Below are 23,122 nucleotides of genomic sequence, written 5' to 3'. Positions count from 1 at the left end.
ACCTACATTAAATAATAATTTAAATAAAAGTAGTTCATATTTGTTGTTGATAAGAATATTAACTAGACTTTCAACAAGGAAAATGATTTATAATTTAGGACAAACAAAAAAGGAAAACAATTTTTAACATTAGCTCTCATGCTGTTTCCNACTTTCAACAAGGAAAATGATTTATAATTTAGGACAAACAAAAAAGGAAAACAATTTTTAACATTAGCTCTCATGCTGTTTCCCGAATCTTTGTAAAATCTTAAAACCAACCTACAAGAAATCGGGAGAGAGAACAAAGGTACTAACCGACCATCTGAAACTTGAAAAGCCTAATAACATATACATGCCTCACAGATGAAATTCAATTTTTCCATGCAAATAAAAATCGACTGAGACCGGAGCTTTAATTACTTTTACAAATTAAATCTACAACACAAAGCAGACCAAAACCATTCCACACAGAAGAAAACTTTATGCTATCAAAGAAAAGTTAATAAACTCGATGCCTGGCAAGTTAGCGGCACCTCATTTTTTCCGAGAAGTTTTCAAGTTAGACACTACATATACCTTAAGACTAGGTACAGTCCTACAATCACATTCTTTCCCGTCTTTCGTTTTCAGGCGAGGTTAAAAAAAAAAAAAAAATTAAAATAAATTGAGGATGGAGCAGAAGAGGCCAAGTGATGAAAGAAAGCGAACTGGAGCAGACAGTAATGAAGACAGGTTGGTAAATTGAGAATCCGATGACAGCCACTACATGTGCTTACAGATTTAAGAGGCACTTGGATATGAGAAATGGGAGAGCCTCTATTTGGCTGCGGAAGAAACATTGTCCTATCTGCATTCCAAAAATGTCGACTGGGTTTCAGTACTGCTATTTATGCGTAATACATGTACAAGCTGTTTGCAGCAGCACAGGCAATCGAGTTTTCAGTTGGGTGCCATGCCAGGTGGAGCAATTTTGTGGTGGAATCAAATGAATTCCCATTGGCATCGACTCCGGGACTTTCTGCACCTGCAACCGTTAACCAATCTTTCTTCAGGGTTAAGAGGGGAAGAAGAATAAATGGGATTTAATAACACTCGTGCCACTAGACTTTCAGCTAATTCGTTTTCTTCACTAAACATATTTGTTCTAAGTAGATTGCAGAACTTCGGTCATTCAACTTAAAGTTTGTTACAATTTGAACACATCAGTTTGAGTAACAAAATAAACTAATGTGGCAGTCTAGTTGGCAACAAACCAAGACTGCTGTGTCACCTTTGTTGTTAGTGAAACTAATGCTCATAGATGGAGTAACCAAAGTGTAATGCACCAGTGTACTTAACCCCATTCAAATGTCATCAAGAGGAGGTGAGAGCTTATACCTCGCCTGACAACACGAGTTATGCTGCTGCTCAAGGATCTTGAAGGCCTTGAAGGTGTCTGGACTTGTTGTCTGAAGGTTCAAATTGAATATTTTCTTAAACCATGAAATATAAAACATAAATCAAATTCATGACCAACATATAAAAAGTAATTGACAAAAATACCTCATAGGATTTTTGCTTGCCTCCAGTGTGGTTGCTTCAGTACTACCAGCAGCACCCCCAAACACCCGGAATAGATTGCTGAGATCAAGTAAGTGCATATTTGTCAAAGTTTATAATTGCTCATAAACTGGTCGAGCTCTATTTTTATGCACACAAATTCCATAGGACCCACAACTTTTACCTATTCTTTAACCACACATTCCTTGGGCCAATTAGTCATAAGCAATTATAAGCTTTGAAAAAAATGCACTAAATGTTTTGTCAGAAGCAAAAAAATTTCAACAGATGTGATGCAACTGAAATGAGAAGCTTGAACGTACCTGTAAGAACCAGTTGCCACTCTTAGACCATCACCACTCAGGCAACACTCAAATTTGTCAAAAATGGAATCATTCTCGTATAAGTCACATAGCTGGACAATATCAAATTATAATCTAATATCAGCACAATAAAACAACCTTTGCACTGAAAAGTAAGATAGGATTTTTTCAGAAAAAGGATATCTCACCTTGGGTCTTAAATACTCATGAACCTGAAAAGTAGCCACTGGTCCGGAATCCATATTAATGTCCCATAACTGAAACCATTTTGAGCGTCAAGTGATGGACCAAAATTATCATAATACAGAAAATTGTATACAACAAAAGCCAATCATGCAAAATAACCATGCATCTTCTTGAGAGCATAACAGACGACAAGAACCTTCTACAGTCAGCACATAAAGGGGGTGTTTGTGCCCCATTATTTGTGAATAATGTATTATGGAATGATGATTGATGTTGATATGTGTGGTTAAGAAGAAGGAAAAGTTTTTGATTTACGTATAATATTATTTTAATGAAAATGTGTAATTGAAAATGAGTACTGTAAAAAAATAATGTGGTAGAATGGTAGAAAACATACTCATAGTCAAAATAGGTGATTGTGATGAATTATTTCCAATTGCTGCGACTTTAAGATTAACTTTACTACATGCCTGAATATAAGCAACTTATATCCGTTTGACCTTGCTCTTGATTAACTCTTATAAAATGCCTACAGTGATATAATTGCTAGACTAAGCAGAACGCATGAACAAGATAAGCCCAGGCAAAAACCATGGAGAGAGAGTGACCGTTAATAGCAAGACAAACATAATATATACATATGAAGCTCAGAATGAGTAAATAATTACATAAGATAAACCTTAAGGGTCATGTAGTCACGACTAAGCAGATATCTCCCATCCTTCGCAAACTTAATATCTGAAATTGAAGCTATTATCTCAGTGAAAAATGATCTTGAACCAGGTGGCTCCAGTTCCTCAAATCTGTACATGAATAGAAGATCATTACATAATAATTATGAGCATTTAATAGTAGTATGAACCCACAGCACAATGTTTGACTTCCTATTCAGTACAAAATTACACAATTTGTTTCGTCATAAGCAGAATGTGAAGCACTTACAGTTTAGAATGTGAATCTACCAAGGCTGATTGCCGCAAATCAACTAGACGAATTGATCCTTTTGAACTACTATATGCTAACATGTTACAATGAGTAGGATGAAACTCTGCGGAAGTTATGACCTCTGCAATAAGAAATAAGTTGATCAAGGGAACAAAATGATCTTCCAGAGTACTAGTCATTCTTGAAACTTTAATAATATGATTTAGTTGTCTAAAATATTAATGTCACATGAAGAAGGAATAGCAAGATCCATTACGTTAATATGTTCAAGCTACATCCTTTTTTGTTCTGCTTGTTACTGCTAAAGGAAAAACCAGCACTGCACCTACAATCCAGTCCGTTTACAGCCTTAATTCTCTTGTCGCATGTCCGTAGTTGATATTCTCTGAACTATTCATATAGACCGAATTTGGGACCTCTGGTACATTATTCTCAGGGTCTCTAAGATAGGAACGGTTTCCCCAATACTCCTAACCCCTCTTCAACAAGGGTTGTTTTTTTTTTTTGGCATATGCTGTTCATTTTTTCTTTTGCTCTTTTGCAAAGACTTCACCACCAAATGGTTGGAATTGATATGAGATTCAGTCCTCATTTGGCTACCATTTATAAATCATTTTTAATTGGTCAAATCACTATTTATCCATATATTTCAAGAGACCCACAACTACTACCCACTTATCCACCACTCTTTTTTATCTATTTATAATTTAAACCATTAACAACTCTCAAACATGTTTTCAGTTAGTTTCATTGGATGCTTGTGTCCTAACCCCCTTGCGGAAAAGCTAGAGAATAGGAAAGGTACACCCCTTACTCTTTCCTTTTATGATTCCTGTAAAAGCTGATTAAGATTCCATAGCTGAATTCTCATTGAATAGTGAAAGAAAAGGCAAGATAAAACCTTAGACCTGGCCTTTAATTGAGCTTGATTTTCCAATCAGAGCAAAAGCACTTACCAGTTAGATCTTCCATATTTGCTGGCTTCACGTCAACAATGTTGAAACTTTGATTGCTTATTTCCAAGTTCCAAAGATTTATTCGCAGATCATCAGCTGATATAAATGTTTCACCGTCACTGGAAACCATTGTAATCAGAGATATATCTGAGAATATCCAAACAAATCACAACACACAAAAGAAAAAGATCATACTGGCACCCACAGTGGACAATTAAAAAATTTCCTGACACTGTGTTAAAAGCACTTCTTTACTGCCATCTAAGGATTGTCCTCTCAGCAAATCATGTCACATAAACGTAAGAAATTACCCAACCTCTTGGATCAAATATCCTTCAGCACACTCATGCCTCCGGGATCACAGTTCCCCCATTTCCAACCACATATGATGAACCTATTCACCCAATATTGGACCCAATAGATAATATTTTTGATCTATGAAAATTTTTCATATGAAAACTATACCATATACCATTAAATATTTACTCACTTTCCCCTACTTTTTTGGCTGAAGGGTGTCGAAATAGAGGGTAGGCATTAATAGGCCCACTCTACATCACAACACTTTCCAACAGTCTTAGTAAGAGCATTATGTCAAAAGAAAATGGAATTATGTATTGGGAGACTGCAATCATTAACGATTGGAAAAAATACACATTCTCACCTATTATTAGAAATAGAATTGATGTGATAGTCATGTGCATGGGCATATATTCTCCTACATCTCGCAACAAGACTGGTCTCAAAGCTTGTAACCTACAGATCATGCTCCAGTGTTACAAAGATGCCAATTGCGTACAAAATAAATAGAAATACGCTGCATTAAGCAACAGTAAACCTGAAATCTGAATGTGTTTACTTCCTAGTGAGTTCTTACAAAAACCTTCTAATTGATGAATGCACACTTGAGAACCAAGGTTTTGATTCAACTACGCTCTAAAGGACCAAATCCATTCACAGTTAAGAAAGTCCACAACGCTATAAAAATGCAATATTACACAAAGACATATACATAGTACTAAGCCCTTGTTTGACACACATTAAATTTTAATGCATTTTTCTTTCTCTTCATTTCAACCACACATTCTTCAATAAAATAATATTACACGTAAATAAAAAAAAATAAAAAAAATCCTTCTTTTTTAACCACACATTATTCCAAAAAATACTATTCCATAATACATGTATCTTGTTGATATAGAATGCATAAAAGAAGGATGGATACTATAGATATCCGTAGAAATGCAAGTAAAATATAGCTTAGTAACTACCACCGGTAATTTGAGTGAGGGGACGCCCCCAGGTGGAAATGACACATCATTGCTCAAAGAATTGTAAGATCGATCTTGACATCCTCCATTAGGAAGATACTGCTTAGGACTGGGAGAAAAACTTGAACTGGCAATACTGACGTTTCCAGCAGATTTGGAAGGCTCTACATTCATTTCAGAAATTTTCTTGACTTTTTTCTCTTGGACCTGTTTAAATAAAACACAAGAAATATAATCATCAAGCAACTTAACTGAAACAGACAGTTACAAACGATAAAAGTGACCAACTAAAACTGAGGATTCACTTTAAAACATGGCAAAATTGAGATAGCCAGTGATATCAAACCTTAATTGACAGAAAATTAATCATAGAACATGAAATTTGCAACAACATAATATCATACCTTCCATTTGGAGTTTAAAAGCTTAAAAATAAGAAGTATCAAGTCTTGCCTTGTAAATACAATGAGAAAAAGAAAAAAACTCCTGTAACCAATCATATCTGCAACTGAATACAATCTAAGACCAACAATATTTGCTATATATATGAAAATTTAGACAATGCACTCACTACTAACAAAAGAAAACCAAGGCACGTTGCCTTAAAAAGTAAAACCACTGATCTTAACGTACATAGAGACCAGAGAGAACAAATTATTAATCAGGTAACAACCACAATTCTTAAACTATAACCTGAAAAATGGAGTGCAAAGAGACAAAGGAAAAGGGAAATAATGAAATCCAGCACCATGATCAGATGCAATAAGAACTAATTCAACCCACAAATAAGAGTAATGACGAAAAAACAAAGTGAAGCTAGACATGTCACCTTCCAAAACTTGATGGTTTTGTCATTAGTGGACAGAAGAAAGAGCGCACCATTAGCTGCGTTACACCACCGTATCTTATTGATTTTCTCCTCAATTTCCAAACTCTTGAGATAATCAAACTACACAAAGAAGATGCAGATGTATATGAAATTAGATATGACACTGTTCACAGGTTTGGTGGTGGTAACAGAAGAAAGATTCGTGGAGATGCTTTTTCAGTTAGCCACCATTTACAATGAAAATTTTGCTGTAAAATTTCAAGAGTGGAAAGATGCATGATTCATATCACATAGGTGGCATATGCAAAAACGACGAGATGATTCAAAAAGTAAAGGAAATAAGTACCTCAGGTTCATGGCTCTGAAATTCGGTTTTGTAGTGAAATTCAGGATGCCGACTCACTGCATAGTCTGTCCTCTCTAAATCTCTTCGATTTCCACCAGGCTGCAAATTGAAATAACACCAGAAAATGATATGGTGCTAATAGGCTACATTTTTTTGTACATCCTTTGGCTAGCATAAACTGACCTCTTTGGTATCCGTCCTTTCAAATAACACCACCCTTCCCCCGCGGTCACCAGTAGCAAGATGTTCACCAGTTTTATCAAACTCAATCGCCGATATAATATCAACTGCAAAATTTAAAATAGATAAAGGATTACAAAAATCACAATTTCATGTTCCGAATCCTAAAATTTATACCGATACAATGTAACCTCTGATTCCATCTGTTCATTGGCACCCACACTAACATGACCAAAAAGGCAGCTAAAACCTTCAATTATAATAGAAGATCTTCTCTGCACAATACTTGAAAAATATAATATAGCAGAATTTATGACGTGAACAAATTATGTTTAAACACTGAACCACATACACCTTGTTCAATATGAAATATTTTTGTGCCATATGATACAGTGACAGTAACTTGCGATGCCACATAATCAGGAAGCATCCCAGCAACCAAGACATGACAATACTTTCTCACCAAATAAATTTTCTTCAGCATCACATTCAGTGCCAGTGTTCAAATTTTACTGTAACTTCAATTATTGGCTTAATTAACTTGTACAGAAAGTTCATAAAAGTAACCATCAATTAGTATTGTAAATAATTGACGCGTCACATATTTACATTTTACACATACGGTTCACAAACACACAGCCACTAAAATTACCGAACAGGAGTAAAGCACAAATGCTGGTTTACAAACAACTAGACCAAAGCACTCATCCAGCAGAAAATTCACTAATTTGGATTACATTAGCAAAACACTTTTTTGCATCTGAGGGTCCTCGACAAATGGCAATTCAAACAGAAGAAAAGAAATATAGTAAAAATATCAAGTAGAAATTAGTATTCTGTCTACATAATCCAAAATTTAGCTTAGGCACACAAATTGGAATAAAAGCAGTAATGAAGTTGGTAACTGTTTGCCAACAACTTCCCAATAACTTCAATATTGATACCTTGTCTATCCCCAAAATATACTCTTCCAAAACCCCACCTCACAGTTCTACTTCTGCTTCTGTGGCTAACTAATAATTGAAATTACTGGGCAGATGTGCCATAAATCCCTCTCAAAAGTAAATGTCAACCAAACAAGCTCCTAAACTAACACTCACGTCTCGGTGTTACTGTTCTGTAAATAACTGTGTGCGAACATATTATGATCACAACAATTCATGCTCTTACCCCTTTCTTGATCAGTACAACAATTTATACCCTCCCATGTAGGACACCACTGAAGTGGACAAAACAGAAGTACATGGCTGAGAGCTTATTTGACAGCACACCAAGGTATAATGATTACTTGATTCCATAAATACAACAATCTTAATTCCATAAATACAACAATCTTACAATTAAGACAAGATCACAAGTTTTTGCTAGTTCCAGAATATCATGTGACGTGTCCCACAACCAAAGGCAGATTTGACCCTAACCACAAAAGGAACGTTCAAGAAGCTTTAACCCAGAATACGAAAAGGAACATTCAGATATGCATGGTTCTAAACATCAGTACTATAATTGAGCAGATGGGTACCGGCTGTTCTGTAGTGCCCATGATTCTTGGGGAAGTGATCCGCTCTCTTTCTTACTGTTTTTCTCATGGACACGGGACCTTTCTCACATTACCACGTGACATTATCCTGTTGGAAAGTTTAAGTTTCAAACAGTTTTCCCATCCAATTGACACTTGAAAACAATGCAAGTGTCGATCAAAGTGTCCAAAATCAGTGTACAAATAGCAAAGTTCAAACGGTAAGAACCTTGCTAACACTATGGTGTACACTTTTGTTAACACTTTGAGTCGTAATTCCTTTTTTTTAAACCGACCAAATTACTATCTATTATTTGATTGACTAATCCTTTATATTGGAATGGGTAAAGAGTAAGATGTTTTGTCAATTCCTCATGGGGGGATGAATCGAGAGAATTTGGAATCAGAGCTCTTGAAATGCCAAAACGAAAACCACAAGCCTGCCTGATGAAGCTCAGTACTAATTTTCTGTGGAGACACTTGGCCCCACATGTTTAAAACAGAAATGTGGCTCAGGGATGTATATTCAGACTTGTACGTAGATTGCTAAATGCAGAAAATAAACAAGCTAGCTATCAATTTAGTGAAAATCAGAATCTGATATGTGCATTCCAAGTCACAAATTTGAATCATTTTAATCACTTCGAGAGGAGATCAATAAGTTGTCATTTACAGCAGGACAATTACAAAATAAAATTGACATGCAGATCACATACGGATATCCACAGCCTAAATTCAATTCATTTACATTAATCTCGAGTAAATCGAGTTTTTTTTCTCCAATAAACAATCCAAAATAGATCAAATAGAAACAACCAAACCCTAATTACAAGATACACCCAGATCACACAATACCAGAATGGACTTTTTACCTTCTTGTACTTCTTCACCGGCCGCGCGTTCCCCGAAAACCTGAGAGAATTTCCACTCGAGCGGCAGTGGTGGACCAGCCGAAGCTCCCGCCACATCTCCACCATCACAACCGTTCATCTTCCCCCACCTTTCTTACTCTAACCAGTCGGCAATCGAAAATCAACTAATAAACAATAATCAAAATTAAAAACAAAACAACTAATTTTTCAATTTTCACTTCATTAATCCCAAAAAAAGGTTTGATTTTTCCTAAAGAAAAAAACAATCGGGTATCTGGGTTTGTGTTTAGGGTTAAGAATTGGAGGGCCCGTCAGAGAAAGTGAATGATCGGAGCAGTAAATTCATGAAAATTGTTGGATTCAGATTCAACTATTGTCAGTAAACATAAATATGCGATACACATTACATCTATCAGTACAAAAAATTATTTTTTTTCCCCGATTTTCTCTCTCTATATATACATACAAAAGTAATACAAACGAGTATCAAATTATCAATCCGTTCTTTTCTTTATTTTATTATTTCTCCTCTGAAAGGAACCCAAAAGCACTGTTCTCTCTCTCGTCCCCCCTCTATTGAGTACCATATTACCCCAAACTCACTCCACCCGGGCCCTCGTTATTAGTAGGAAAAATTACAGAATTAACTTTCAATCTATTGCCTTAATAGAGACTTAGTCCTCAACTTTTAAAAAGAGGCAAATTAATTTGCAATATTTGATCATAGAAGTTATCCATTATTTAGTTGTAACATGGAACACCCTGTTTGGTTTTGCTAGAAATAAAACTTTAGTTTGAATGTTAATAAAATATGTGATTGAAGTTGATAAATTGTCAATCTCATGAAATGCACGATTAACTTTAACTATTGACTTTAATTTAGATTTTTATTAATTTTTTTAACTATACCAAACAAAGGCTTAATTATTGTACACGAGCACGAGCTCGAAAGAAAAATATAATTTCATAAATAGAACTCACAAGAATCATATGATAATATAAGAGAAGCGATAAAGATTATTAGTCATCATTATGAACCTTTAACCCTTATTTAATTTTGCGACAAGCTTTTTGTATGCAACAATGAACAATTTAAGCCTCAATTATTAATTAGTGTCACATGTCCTTAATCATTATTTTCGTCCCAAAAATTTGTTTGGAAAACGGTGTAAAAGAAAGAAAGAAATGTCCTTAAACTTAAACAAATGAGAAAAAAATATATATTTTACGTAAAAAGAAAAGGATATAAAACATTAACAAAAAATAAGTTTTAAGGGTAAATTTGATCATTTCAAGACATACTAACATTTATTTTGTTTTATTTTGAGAGAATTGTTAAAGAAAATGTTGGAGACAATATTGCTGTAGCCTGTAGGGGTCAGAGGTTCGTGAAGATAGTTGTAAAATTACCTATAATAGAAGCTTAGGAATTTAATTGTTCATTTCAAAAGGTTGGAACCTAATTTGCTACTGAAATAATAGGTTGTGGTGGATGATGCAATTTTCCCACAATATTTCTGTTTTCCTACATAATATTAGAGAGGTCAATTATATAAATATCTATGTATCTAAAATAGTCCAAATTTTCAAAATGGTCTTATGTGCACTAGCCATTGTTTGAAGTGTTTTAGAATATGTTTTTCAATGTAACTTTCGTATTTAGTTGTTATCGATGAATTTGGAGTTTAGAATTTTTTAGTAATTATAAGGGCTAAAGGGTGAGAGTGACATCAAATCATCAAAACCTTTATGTCTTAAACGATACACATGTTTCAATGGCATTACAAGACCGCGAATGTGAAGTAATTCTAAGAAGTCATAAATTGATAAAAGTTAGATAAATTGATTTCGATTTAATAACCAACTCAACCTAATCAAAAGTTGTCTCTAATTTTCAGTTAAGATTCGATAACGCAAATTGTCACATTCCAAAATTAGTGTTTCACTGTTGCATAGATATCCTCGGATATTCTCAAAAGTTTAAGGTTTGAAAAGTGCAAAATAGCATAAGCCATAAAGTATGTAGTCAAATTTTGTGTGCATGTTGAATTTTTAGTTTTCAAGCAAAGGTCACAAAAACTTGAAGCATGTATCCAAAAAAAAAAAAAAAGTGCAAAAGAAAAAGTAATTCTACTTTTTAGTGCTTAACATGTGTCTAGACAACTTGGTCTTACTTTTAAATTTAAAAGTCATATCAACTTTCTTGAAGATTAATTTAGAGCATAGTTGGTACAGTTTAAATATAACTTAACCTTATTAAACATATTTTTTATTTACATATTTTGTAAGATGTACAATTTATAAGTACAATCAAACAAATACATGTTTCAAATCGATGAACATGTATCTAACATATTCATATGTGACGAGTGTCACTGAGTACAACAAGTTAAGTTCTCTGTGCCATGGCAACATCCCTAAGCTTTTGAAGGTTCAGCTTGACTATGGTATCAGCAAACAACCTAGTATCCTCTCTTGTGTTCCCTTCTGGTATTTCCACAACATAAGATTCCAAAACAACAGTATATACCCTTTCTTCTTCCTCATTCAATAGTTCATTCACAGATGTAATAGAATTGTAATCTGTAAGCCTATGCTCACCTCCCACAACCCTAAAACTCAGTACAAATTTTTCATCATCGATCATCTCTAACCTCTCGATACTCGTTGACGCTGGAAGCCCGGAAACCACTGTGACGTGGCGGACGCTCCCGACTCCGCCATCGCCTGCCACCAGTCGACAGCTTTTGATGAAGTGTTTGTAGGTTTGAGGGGCTTCAAAAGCACGTACAAATGGCCATACTGCGGCGGCTGGTGCATCAATGCGTTGTACTGTTAGGGAGGTGCAGGTATTTGAGGAACTGGGCTGGAAAATGTGGTACCTAAGAATGGTGGATTGGAGAGAGGAAAATTCTTGCTCTGTGAGTTGACTTAAATCAAAGGGAATTTGTTTAGGCTCCATGAATTAGGGTTTTCTTGAAGAAGAAGCGAAATTGATGAAGAAAAATGGTTGTTAAGAAGGTTTAAATATATTGAAACTTGATGTGCATTTCATTACTTTTTTCCCTTTGTTTAATGCCTAGTTTGTATATAAGAAAAGAGACTAGAAAATAAGAAAATTTCTCCTTTCTTGACCTAAAAATGATTCATGCAACATTGACAATAAGTATAGAAAAATAGCAATATTCGATAACTAAGAGATTCATTATGACTAATATCGAAGTCGATTCGATTTGACGAGGAATTTAGCCCATGCTTGATTTAAATAAAATTCAGATTTTTAGTATATTTTTATAAATGTTGATAAAATATATGATCGAAAATTTGATAAAAGTTAGTGAATCTTATAGAATGTATAGTTGAAAATGAGTTTAAGAAAAAAAATAAGTTCAAAAAAATTGGGGCCAAACAGGAACTTAGTAACTATTAATTTAAGTGTACTAATTTTCAATAATTTCACTAGTATTTTTTTCCCCATCAAATTTGGTATTATTATATGTAATTATAGAGTGACAAGTTTATCATAATATAAGTTATTAAAAAAAAAAAATACTATGACAGTTTAACAAAAATATTAGTTTAGCAAAATATAAAAATGAATATTCCCTAGTTTCCGTATTTGGTTTTTATAAAGGAATTAAATAATTTCTAGTGAGGAAGAAAATGATTAGTGAATCCAATAGCTCTGGGGGTATTGAGAAATTTTAGTCCAAGTTGGACTATTAATATTCAAAAAAAGCTTTAAATATGTAAGTGGGACAAAAGAAACAAATATTAAAATATAAATCTAAGCCGCTAATTAAGTTGACATTATCTATATAATATAAAAATAAAAAAAATTAGAGGATTGTACCACTATACATAATTATGTGAACTCCAACATGCTCTCGTTTAGTCTTCATTTTTTTCAAATTTTAATATTTGGAATAGTATTTTTTTAAAGAATATGTGATTAAAAAATAATGAAAAGTTTTCAATTTACGTGTAATATTATTTTATGAAAGATTGTATTGTTGAAAATAAGAAAGAGGAAAAAAATTGAAAGAGAATCGTAGCCAAACGGTGGCTATAATAAACAAGCTTATGGATGAGTGAGGGGAAAGCATATTTATGATTGGTGAAATTTTTTCAATCAACTTGTATTATTTAAAATTGATAGTACTACTTTTATCTTTTCTTTTCCCTTTCTCTTTTGACTTAAGAGTTGGATATAGTCCGATTTAATATCTATTTATCGTAGATATTTTAGCTGATAAAGTTAATAAAAGTTGTAAATTCTATCAAATGTAAAAATGCCGACAAGGTTTAAATATATAGACCAAAACGTTACGATCCTACATGATAAACAAAGTCATAGATGAAGGAAGAGCAAATAGAAAAACTCCGAAAGATAGAAATAGGCTTTCACTAGGATAACTAGGGTAAGAGATGAGAAAGCATCGATCTCCGGCTTATTGTGAGGGAGAAATCCGCCTTGGCTTACTCTGAAGTGAACGTCTCTCACTTCAATGCCGCTTCGCCTTAGCCATTTGTCTATTGTTGTTGGATCGTATTAACAAAGAACTGACAAAATTGACAATTATTTCGGCTTTCAGAGGGAAAAAAAAATAAATTAATTAACAAGTGTATTCAAGGGTGCAAATCTGACGTGGAATTGTCATTGTGTCAGCTTATCTTAACTTTATGGAGACATTCCTCTAGAACCCTCTAGAAATATAATAAAATTCTTATATTTGTCTTGAAATAATGCCCATGTTTGACCCCCATTTAGTGGTAATGAAAATGGGTGAAATAATGTTTGTTTGAAAAATTAGTGGTTGAAAAAAAAGAAAAAATTTTCGATTTACGTGTAATATTATTTTATGGAAGATTTTGTGGTTGAAAGTATGAAAGAGAAAAATGAAATGTAATATGATGAAAATTAATAAGAGCCAAACGAGAGCAATATAAACGCCCGTTTAATAGAACTTCTAGATAGCCAAGAATTATTTTTGAGACTAAAAAGTCAAAACTTAGAAAGACATTGTTTCCAAGTGAATTATAATTAACTCGATCATTTATCGAGATGTTTGAATTTTGAGTCTAGATGGTTGGCCAATCGATCTGACCTCAGAGACCATATGTTACAAAAGAGAGTAAGAGCTTGTTTGGTATAGCTATTAGTTCAATTAAAATTAATTTTTTGACCGTTATTTTATTATTTCAATTGTCATTTTTGAATTTTTCTCTCACAAATAGAATCCACTTCATTTCTAACGGTCAAAAAATCAATTATCAAAATCTTTACCAAACAAATAGTAAATACATCAATTGATTATATATTTTCATCTTCGTTTCTGTCACATCACATATCTAATCATGTTTATGCCTCTGTTTGCTATTGACTAAAATCTGAATTGTATTTAAGTCAACAATTTATTTTAATCACATATTTTATGGGTTCCGTAACTTTTCAACAACACATTTCATCAACTTCTATCAAAATCTACTAAAAATTTGATTTTAATTTCCACGAAATAGGGATATACGTAGGTGCTAACACATTATTTCTTTTGAATCAACGATTTTTCGATCTTGGATTCTTCAACATTTCTTATGCTTTCGCTACATCATTTTCTATTATGATATTGGCTGGGATTCCATCCTGCAGCTGGACCAATATTCAGCTACAAGCTTAGAGAAAGATGAATTGATTTCCATAAGCTTTGAAGGCTCATCATATTCCACCAACTTCCCTGCAAGTTTTTATAAACGTTAATTAATTTGCTCAGAATCATCATAAATAGTTACAATGATGGAAGAAGAATGAAGTTTGAGCTATATAATATTTATTGAATTCAAAATTCACATCGCATAAAGTTTAACGTCTCGAGACTTTTTTACCGATCAAGAAGTAGATAACAGTAACAGATGAACTAAACATAGAAGAAACCCTAAAACCCTAGCAAAGTTATACGCATTTCCATGGTTAAATGGCTGCTACTCTATTTCTTGGGTAGCAGAGACCTTTAATTATAGTTGCACGATCAATTCTCGATGACAGAAAACATAAATCTTCAATAACTCGCTATGTAAACCTCACATGTCTAATATTTTTTAGAACTTATTTTGTAACTTGGACGGGTGTCTAGATATCTAAAGCGATGCATACTTGATACTTCCATGAAATGCACGCGACGGTTTAATAGAGATTTGGATGGTTTTGTCGTTGGGAACTGATTGTGCAAATATAGTGATCGTTGAGGACCAACTTTCTACTTTTGAACAATAGGGTGGGAATCAATGAAGCAATTTTCTCAGCTTAATTTGAGTGTCGGAGGTTCTGGGCCATGCAATTTTATGGCACCTAAAACGTGTGATATTCTGTAGGTCCATCAGATCAACTCACAAAGAAATGAGAAAAATTTCGCACATCTCTCGATTGTTTGAGAATTTTTTTTGTTAACATAAGGCGATTACTCATGAACGTGTAATGAATTGGAAGTTATGAAAGCTTACCAAAAGAGAGGAGCATGACCATGTCACTGTCTATGACTGTTGGAACTCTATGTGCCACAGTTATGACTGTGCAGTTTGCAAATTCTTCTCTTATAATTTTCTGTAAAATGGCATCTGTTGCAGAGTCTATTGATGCAGTTGCCTCGTCGAGAACTAGAATTCTGTTTCGTTTGAGAAGGACTCGACCAAGACAGAAAAGCTGGCGTTGCCCCATGCTCCAGTTCTCGCCTTCATCGCTCACTGTTGGAAAGAGTTCACAGAGATGATCTCTATTAGTTACTGAAACTTGACCAAGTTTACTTGCATTGCATTTTACACAGCTTATAATAGCAGCATATGCTGTCTAATTATGGTTTATCGGTCTTGTGGAGTAGGGAAGATTTTTATTGTTGAAGTCGAACTCACCTGAAGAATCAAGCAAGTTTGGAAGTCGGATGATGGTGTCCTTAAGCTGGCATTTTTCTAGAGCCTGCAAATCAAGAATTAATTAGATTTATCGTAGAATCATCATTCAAACTTAAAAGTCACTTTTTTAACTAACTTCTTTGCAAACTGTTTTGAGGTTTTTTTAAAATTTCGAGATTTTCAGTACCAAATATTACTTTTTGTGTCAAGAAGTGCAAAATGTGAATGCGAAGTTTCATGAAAAGTTCTTGAGACTACCTTCCATATCTCATCATCAGAGTGAAGTCCTAAAGGATCCAAATTTGTTCGAATGCTTCCCTTGAAAAGAGTCGGCTCCTGAGGGATGATACTGAGTTTTAACCTTAAATCTCTTAGACCTATGGAGCAAATGTCAATCCCGTCTATAATAATCTGTCCGCTATAAGGCTCAACCAGACGAAACAATGCACTGATCAGAGTTGTTTTCCCACTTCCTGTTCTTCCAACAACTCCTACTCTAGTCCCTTCACTGAAAGTGCAAGTGATCCCTTTGAGCACTATTGGAGCATTTGGCCGATATCGTATCTGAATCCATGAAAAAGAATAACAAGATTGTATCAGCAGTGGAGCAGTCACATTACTCAGAGGATTCTAACATAAAAATGAGTCCCTTTGTGAGCATATATCAACTGTTTCTGTTCAGACCTAGTTTACTGGATTAATTACCTTCAGATCCACCAAATCTATTCTCCCCTTTGAGGGCCATGAAGTTGGTGGCCTCTTGTCATCCACAATTGCTGGAGGCTCAGGGGGAATATGCATAAACTGCTTGATTCTTTCTACTGAAACGATATAATTCAATAAGCTACTGTACCATCGAGTTAGAAACACTTGAGTGCCAGTCAGAGCAAAAGCATACGAAAGAGAAAGTCCCACAAGTCCTGGAACAACAACAAAGCTCGTAAAAAGAACGATGAATTTATTATAATAAAATTGAATCTTTTGCTATAAATTTTACTTTAGAACGAGTACCTGGAGCAATATAGCCCTTAGGAGTCAAAACTAAGAAACATGCAGCTGTGAATAAGGTAAGATTTTGAAGTGTTTCTGTTCTCAAAACTAACCATTCCTGGGCTGCATTCGAAAAAAAGAAAACTTTTGCATCTGTGTCTATGAGTTTTAGGTAGTTCTCAGAGAACTTGTCTACCATCGTAAACGCTCTTATTGTGGCTACTCCTAGTGCTGTTTCGGATGCATAATTCATGACCGGAGCTTTTGTGGTGCCATTGATTCTCATTAGCTCCCTTGCGGAGGTTTGATAGTATCCCTTCATCAAAAAAGGTAGTGTTATGGATTAAACTTTAATCCTTAACTCAGAAGAAATAATAGAACGACTAAATTTGGAACATTAAAACCAATTCACCCTTAATATAAGAGCTATGTCCACTCGTTGCCTCAAATTTTTCACTATAATGAACAAGGAGATTCTAAGTTTTGTCACACTCCAATGTCTTGTATAATCCAAAAAGATCTCCTCTTCCCCTCCCCCCGCTAAAACCCTTTACTATGACAGGATTATTAGGTGATCTTAAGTCGAGATGTTGTTTGGCTCCACACAATCCAACAGGTAACATCTCGACTCCCAATAAACTGGTTTCTTAGTCAGTCAATAGGAATAAAAGCAATCTGCGATTATAAGCTTACCTGGACATATTTTGAAGCTACTGTGGCAAATATTCCCACAAACAGAACCTGCCAGGTGACCGAGGCCATAATGCCAATTGTTGCTAGCAGCTCAAGTACAGCAGCCATCACGAAAACGAAGGCAAAAGGAATGTCAAAATCTAGTACACTTAAATCTGATGAAGCCTGAACAGAAAGTACGATAAGAATGAGTAAAATACTTGTGCTATTTTTCTTTTAAGTGATATATGGAGCAAATCTTACACGGGTTAAAATTCTTCCAACTGGGGTGGAGTCGAAGAAGAGCATGGGAGCGTTGAAAATCGAATTGGTAAAACCAGAGAAAAAGGCTTGAGAAGCTTTTAGTCCTAAATGAACTACAAATAGAGATCTTAAATATACAAAGAGAGCACTAAGTAATGAAACTACAGTATAAATGCCAACGACGACAACACTGCCTATCTTAGGGATTTGAATAGCAAATGCTAGCCAGAAACTAGCAGCAGCTTGAAGAACAATAAAACCAGTCTGACTGATTGTAGTCAGACATAAAAAGTTTAATCCCTTGGCAATGGAAACGTAATCGAAGAAAGTCTTCCATCCAACATCACCAATTTCCTTCTCTTCCTCCTCTGTCAATTGTACCCCGAGATTAGTGGAAATCTCCCCTTCTCTCTCTTCTTTACTAATGAAAGACTTATTAGCTTGCCCCATCGTAGACTCTTGTTTGTTCGCACTAGATGAAGTATCAAACGTTGATCTTGCATTTCTATGAGCATGTACGAGTTTTTCAAACGTCGATCCAGCCATAAGAAGCTCCTTATAGCTTCCTGATTGGATAACCTGTCCATCTTCCATAACCTAAGACAAACAAATGACCAAATTACTTAAGCCAATACTGAGGATCAAATGTAATCCTTTCGCATGAGCAAAATGTTTGTGCCTGCAGAAAATCTTTGTGAATCATTACCAAAATATTATCGACCTCTGCAAGAAACTCGACTTGATGAGTCACGAGAACAACGATCTTCTTCTTTAATGCAGTCTTGACGCATTCCTGCATGAGGAAGACAAAATAAATCTATTATCATTCTAACAGCTTAAACTTTGACATGGTACCAATGAAAAAATATGTAAAGCAAGATTTTTAGCATAATTGTCAACATATACACATTTATTGATAGCCTAACGTTAAAAAGAGTTGCGGCCGTATGAGCATCCACTGCACTAAAAGGGTCATCAAGAAGATAGATATCTGCGTCATTGTAGACAGCCCGAGCAAGCTGAACTCTCTGCTTCTGTCCTCCACTCAAATTGAGGCCTCTCTGACCTATCTCTGTAAGATCACCATAGTCAAAACTATCAATATCTTTGTCTAAAGCAGACACTCGAATGGCTTCTTCGTATTTGGTCTTATCCATTGGCTTTCCAAAGAGTATGTTGTCACGAATGGTCCCACTCTGGATCCAAGAAGCTTGAGAAACATAAGCAACGGATCCAAAGACATTCACCTGGAAGCAACAATCAGTGGAATCAATGTCAGAAAAATTGTATACTCATTGCAGAAAATTATTAGTCGTTGGCTTACAATTCCAGATCTCTTTGGGATTTCTCCAAGTATAGCATACAAAAGTGATGATTTTCCAGCACCAACTGGGCCGCAAACTGCAATCTTCTGCCCCGGTCTTACTTCCAAGGATATATTTCTTAAGGTTGGAGTTGCTGACTCTGTATCCCAACTAAACTCACCTTGTTGTATTCGAATACTGTCACTTAAATATCCTGAATAACGCCTCAACAAATCCACTTCTTCGAGTTCATCTTCAAGTAGAAACAAATTTATCCTTTTGAAAGATACATTAACCTGGATCAAAATGGAAAGAGCCTCGGGTATAACCCTGACAGGTTCCGACATGGTCCTTAACGCTGCCAACACTGTGAAAATGGTACTAGCGTCAAATGGAGCGCTCCTGAAAAGTACACATCCAAAAAAGATGACAGAAGAAACTATAGTTGGAGCCATCCAATATAACACGGTGTTATAGGTCTTTTTATACTGAGATTCTGCCAACCATTTAAATTCAAGACCTCTAAATGATTCTAGCAAGCTTTTGAACTTCTCTTCCCATGATTGCAACTTAATGATCTTCATATTGTTTAGAATTTCGGACATTGATCTTAGTCGCTTATCTTGAGCAATCATGAATTCAGTTTGACACTTTTGAAGTATCTTAGCAAATGGAACGTTAAGAATCCCACATATGAGGAAAGGGACTAAACCGGGAAGCACACCAAGTCCCACAACCACGAAAAGTACAGCAACCCCGAGAAAAATTTGTAGTCCGCAAGTCCATCCCAGATGAAACCACATCGGGAATTCTCCCATTCGATAAGCGTCAACAGCTATATAATTCACTATCTCACCAGTCGAGTGCCTTCCTCTCCCAACACTCGAAAGCTTCAGCTGCTTTTTGTATACTGCCACCATCAAAGCTGATCTCATTCTCATACCAATCCTTCTTGAGTAGAAAAAGAAATGTCTATAAGATAGAGACTCAAACACCTTAGCCACAACCAAGTACCCCACCAACAAAATACCCTCGTAGAGATTTTTTGTTTCGCTATTTGAATGATTTACAAAAGCATATAGCAACAATGGAGCAACTACAACAGCAATTGTCCTAATCAATGCACAAATTCCAGCAAATACCATATCTTTCCAGTAAATTCGCACAATCGCCCATAAAACAAAGTATTCCGAATTATCCAAGCCTTCCCCTTGAAGTGAATTCCATTCATGATTGAATTTCTCATAAGCCAAAACTGCTTCATCCTCAGATCCCAAACAAGGAATATCATCAAGAACTAAAGATTTATGATAACCTAATCGAAGTAAAGAATTCATCCAAGAAAATGACAATCTACTCAAAAAACTAACTTCCCCAACATTGATCTGGCTTTTATCAAACACTTCATGAACCAGAGGTTCTAACAAACTATTGTCTGAGTTTGGATGAAATACTACCCCATGCAGAAACCTTAAACCATACAAGAAAAGCAACAAATTCACAATCCAGGGTGCAATTTCCAGGATTTGGATGTCGTGTGACTCAACTAAATTTTCAATATTTACAGCTGAAATCAACAGAAAATACACGATCCACCATGCAGATTTCAGAACAGCTATCCATTTCGATCCTTGTATGAGCACAGATATCGTAATGGTGATCCAAATTAGCCCTCTAACTAAGTATGATAACCAGTTTTGATGACTAAATCCATTATCTTTGGCAATACCATTATATAAACCAGCCCCTAAATATCCAAGGCTTGTAAGAACACAGCAAATCAAAATTGTTTTGTTAATACAATCCCGTCTACGCTGTCTGATGTTGTTTTTCCATTGAGAACCCACAATCAAGATAAAGTAATAAACACAGACCATCAATAGATTCATGAAATCTATGATTGTTCTTTGGGTGCGTAAGGAATTTAAATTGAATTCTTCTTCACATATCCATGAGAATAGGCCTGCAAATAATTGATTTTACAACATTAAGCCTTGTTTGACTCCCTTTAAACTAAAACTCTTTATTTCACGTGCACATTTTGAACTACACACATACAAATAAAATATTTTGCAAGCAAATTCAAAACTTTCCCCTTCTCTGACTGCACATTCTCCAAAAAGTAACTATTCAAAACATCATTTTTTTTTCCATTTTCTCTTTATAATGGCCGGGGCTAAATTCTAACAATAAAAGAGCCACAACAAACATCATGAAAAAAAAGTAAAAAAGACGCATAAATCAGAACAAAGTTTGGAGAAAAGTCCAGAGACAAAACGCGCAATAATCATCAAAACAAAACACGCAGAGCAACACACACCCTCCTAATATGAAAGTTACGTCCAATTGCCGTTGCAGAAGAATACAAGCTTTTTCTTAGTCCTCTTGTCACAGAAAGGGTGCCTAAATTACATATATGGAACTTCCAAGAGACCCGAATAAACAGATAAGGGTAGTCGGTATAACATGATTCGATTCCACACAGTCCAACACATAACAAATCTTGTGAAAAAGAAGACATGGAGCAGCAAAATAGTCCACATGCAGTGGCAATCAGTCTTGTAAACTAACAGCCCTCTAAATTCAATGAACTTAACAAGTCAGAAGCATGGAAGAAAACGTAGAGTTAATAATTTTTACCTTATAAAATCATGCACAAATTTCATCAAAATGAAGATCTTATAGACAGGAAAAAAGCAAGAAAATCTGTACCTAATGAACCCCCTGAGGAAGCCATTGTTGGAGGAATGTAAATGGTAAAATGTACACCTTTTACTGAAGCTGCTTTATATAGAGGAAGTATGTGGAGGAAAAGAGGAATGATGATATAGCAGTGTTGTGGACATGCTTTGTAGAAGCCTTCATTTAGATATTTCTGTCTAAAAAACCAAATCCTTACTCCAGTCTGAAAAAATTCGAAAATGTTGTCTTAAGTTATAATATCTACTTTAAATTAAAAAAATTATTTATTTTGAATATAATTTTTAAGTATTTTTTCGGAGATTAGCAAAACATGCTTTGGAATATTAATGTTTAATCATCGTATTATATTTGCATATAAAACATTAATTAGTCAGGATTCAATTTACAGCAGAGTTAAATGTTAATTAACGAAGTTTAGTTTATTTGAAAATGTTTCTCTTAGTTCAGTATGGTCACTTTGGAATATTTTATTTGAAAAACTAACGAAATTTAATGAAAAGGCACATTTTAATTCGACTTTATGAATTTGTGTAAGGTGTAATAATCTTCAAATGTTGATAAATTTTCATTTCTTCTACATTTATTAAAGTCTTGCAATTTCAATTCTCTGACAACTAGAATGGGAAAAATTATATTATATTTTGCTGCTGGTTGGACATTAATTTAACGATAACCATAAAATCTTATCTCCATACTCCACTCAAAAAAAATAAAAAATAAAAAATAAAAAATGAGAAGAAGAAGTGTTCTTTCTTATGTGATCCTTTCGGCTATGGGGTGGTGCATGTAAAATAACTGGTAGACAGGGGTGGTCCTGACTTTTCGTCCGGGGCAGTCCAGACCCAATTGTTTTTTTCATATGTAAAAAATGATTCTAATTATGAAATTTTTCCTATGTTAAAAGCTCAAAGTCCGGTACTAAAAAAGAACTTTATCCTATCCTCAATCCTCACTTGGATTAGCCCCCGTTTGGGGGACACTATTATTTCATTTGTAGAAATATTTGGATCGTTTGCACTGACAAATGCACAATGGTCAATCCTCCATCCCCACACAATGCGATAAGAAGCAGCCCCCGGGGCACAGCCCAACTGGTGGATCAATCAATATTGTCTTGCTTTCAGCGGCAGAGTGGAGAGTTCGATTCGTGGTGGGAACCTGCAGTCAAATATTTGGTATGGAGCATTCACTGTGGAGGAGGGTCTCTTGTGCGCAGAAGTATACAGACAATGGGGGGAACCTGTGATCCAGTTGAGGCATAATTCGCGATTTAGCCCCTCCAAAGTTCTAGGGGCAAGAGTTTCGGGGGTATAGAATTTAGTCTAGTATAAGTTGGAA

The 23,122-nt window shown here is 34.9% G+C and overlaps 3 protein-coding genes across 4 annotated transcripts; all 3 read right to left on the bottom strand.

Moving 5' to 3' along the window:
- Positions 1–346: 346 nt before the first annotated feature.
- Positions 347–9,521, bottom strand: LOC111406268 (serine/threonine protein phosphatase 2A 55 kDa regulatory subunit B beta isoform-like). Of its 2 annotated transcripts, none has more exons than XM_023035593.1 (14): positions 8,949–9,521; positions 6,561–6,664; positions 6,378–6,476; positions 6,032–6,151; positions 5,203–5,409; positions 4,596–4,687; positions 3,932–4,050; positions 2,973–3,096; positions 2,710–2,833; positions 2,033–2,101; positions 1,845–1,936; positions 1,525–1,602; positions 1,360–1,430; positions 347–1,006 (listed from the first exon to the last, which is right to left on the bottom strand). In XM_023035593.1, exons 1-14 carry the CDS (start codon positions 9,064–9,066, stop codon positions 870–872), a joined length of 1,554 nt encoding a protein of 517 aa, XP_022891361.1. In that variant the 5' UTR covers positions 9,067–9,521; the 3' UTR covers positions 347–869. The 2 variants fall into 2 exon arrangements, with proteins under 2 accessions (XP_022891361.1, XP_022891362.1); XM_023035594.1 differs by lacking the exon at positions 8,949–9,521 and adding an exon at positions 8,080–8,197.
- A 1,750-nt stretch (positions 9,522–11,271) lies between these two features.
- LOC111406267 (abscisic acid receptor PYL2-like) lies at positions 11,272–11,973 on the bottom strand. Its single transcript, XM_023035592.1, has one exon. It carries the CDS (start codon positions 11,908–11,910, stop codon positions 11,338–11,340), a length of 573 nt encoding a protein of 190 aa, XP_022891360.1. The 5' UTR covers positions 11,911–11,973; the 3' UTR covers positions 11,272–11,337.
- A 2,324-nt stretch (positions 11,974–14,297) lies between these two features.
- On the bottom strand, positions 14,298–21,977 carry LOC111406266 (ABC transporter C family member 8). Its single transcript, XM_023035591.1, has 12 exons — positions 21,794–21,977; positions 19,102–21,044; positions 18,704–19,024; positions 18,484–18,570; positions 17,778–18,374; positions 17,535–17,699; positions 16,863–17,157; positions 16,557–16,771; positions 16,110–16,415; positions 15,852–15,915; positions 15,447–15,686; positions 14,298–14,683 (listed from the first exon to the last, which is right to left on the bottom strand). Exons 1-12 carry the CDS (start codon positions 21,816–21,818, stop codon positions 14,568–14,570), a joined length of 4,374 nt encoding a protein of 1,457 aa, XP_022891359.1. The 5' UTR covers positions 21,819–21,977; the 3' UTR covers positions 14,298–14,567.
- Between the last annotated feature and the right edge of the window lie 1,145 nt (positions 21,978–23,122).

This window comes from Olea europaea, chromosome 12 (assembly GCF_002742605.1).
Source record: "Olea europaea var. sylvestris chromosome 12, O_europaea_v1, whole genome shotgun sequence".
Taxonomy (NCBI): domain Eukaryota; kingdom Viridiplantae; phylum Streptophyta; class Magnoliopsida; order Lamiales; family Oleaceae; genus Olea; species Olea europaea.
Note: the sequence above shows the minus strand (reverse complement) of the source record. Positions and strands in the feature narration are given on the sequence as shown.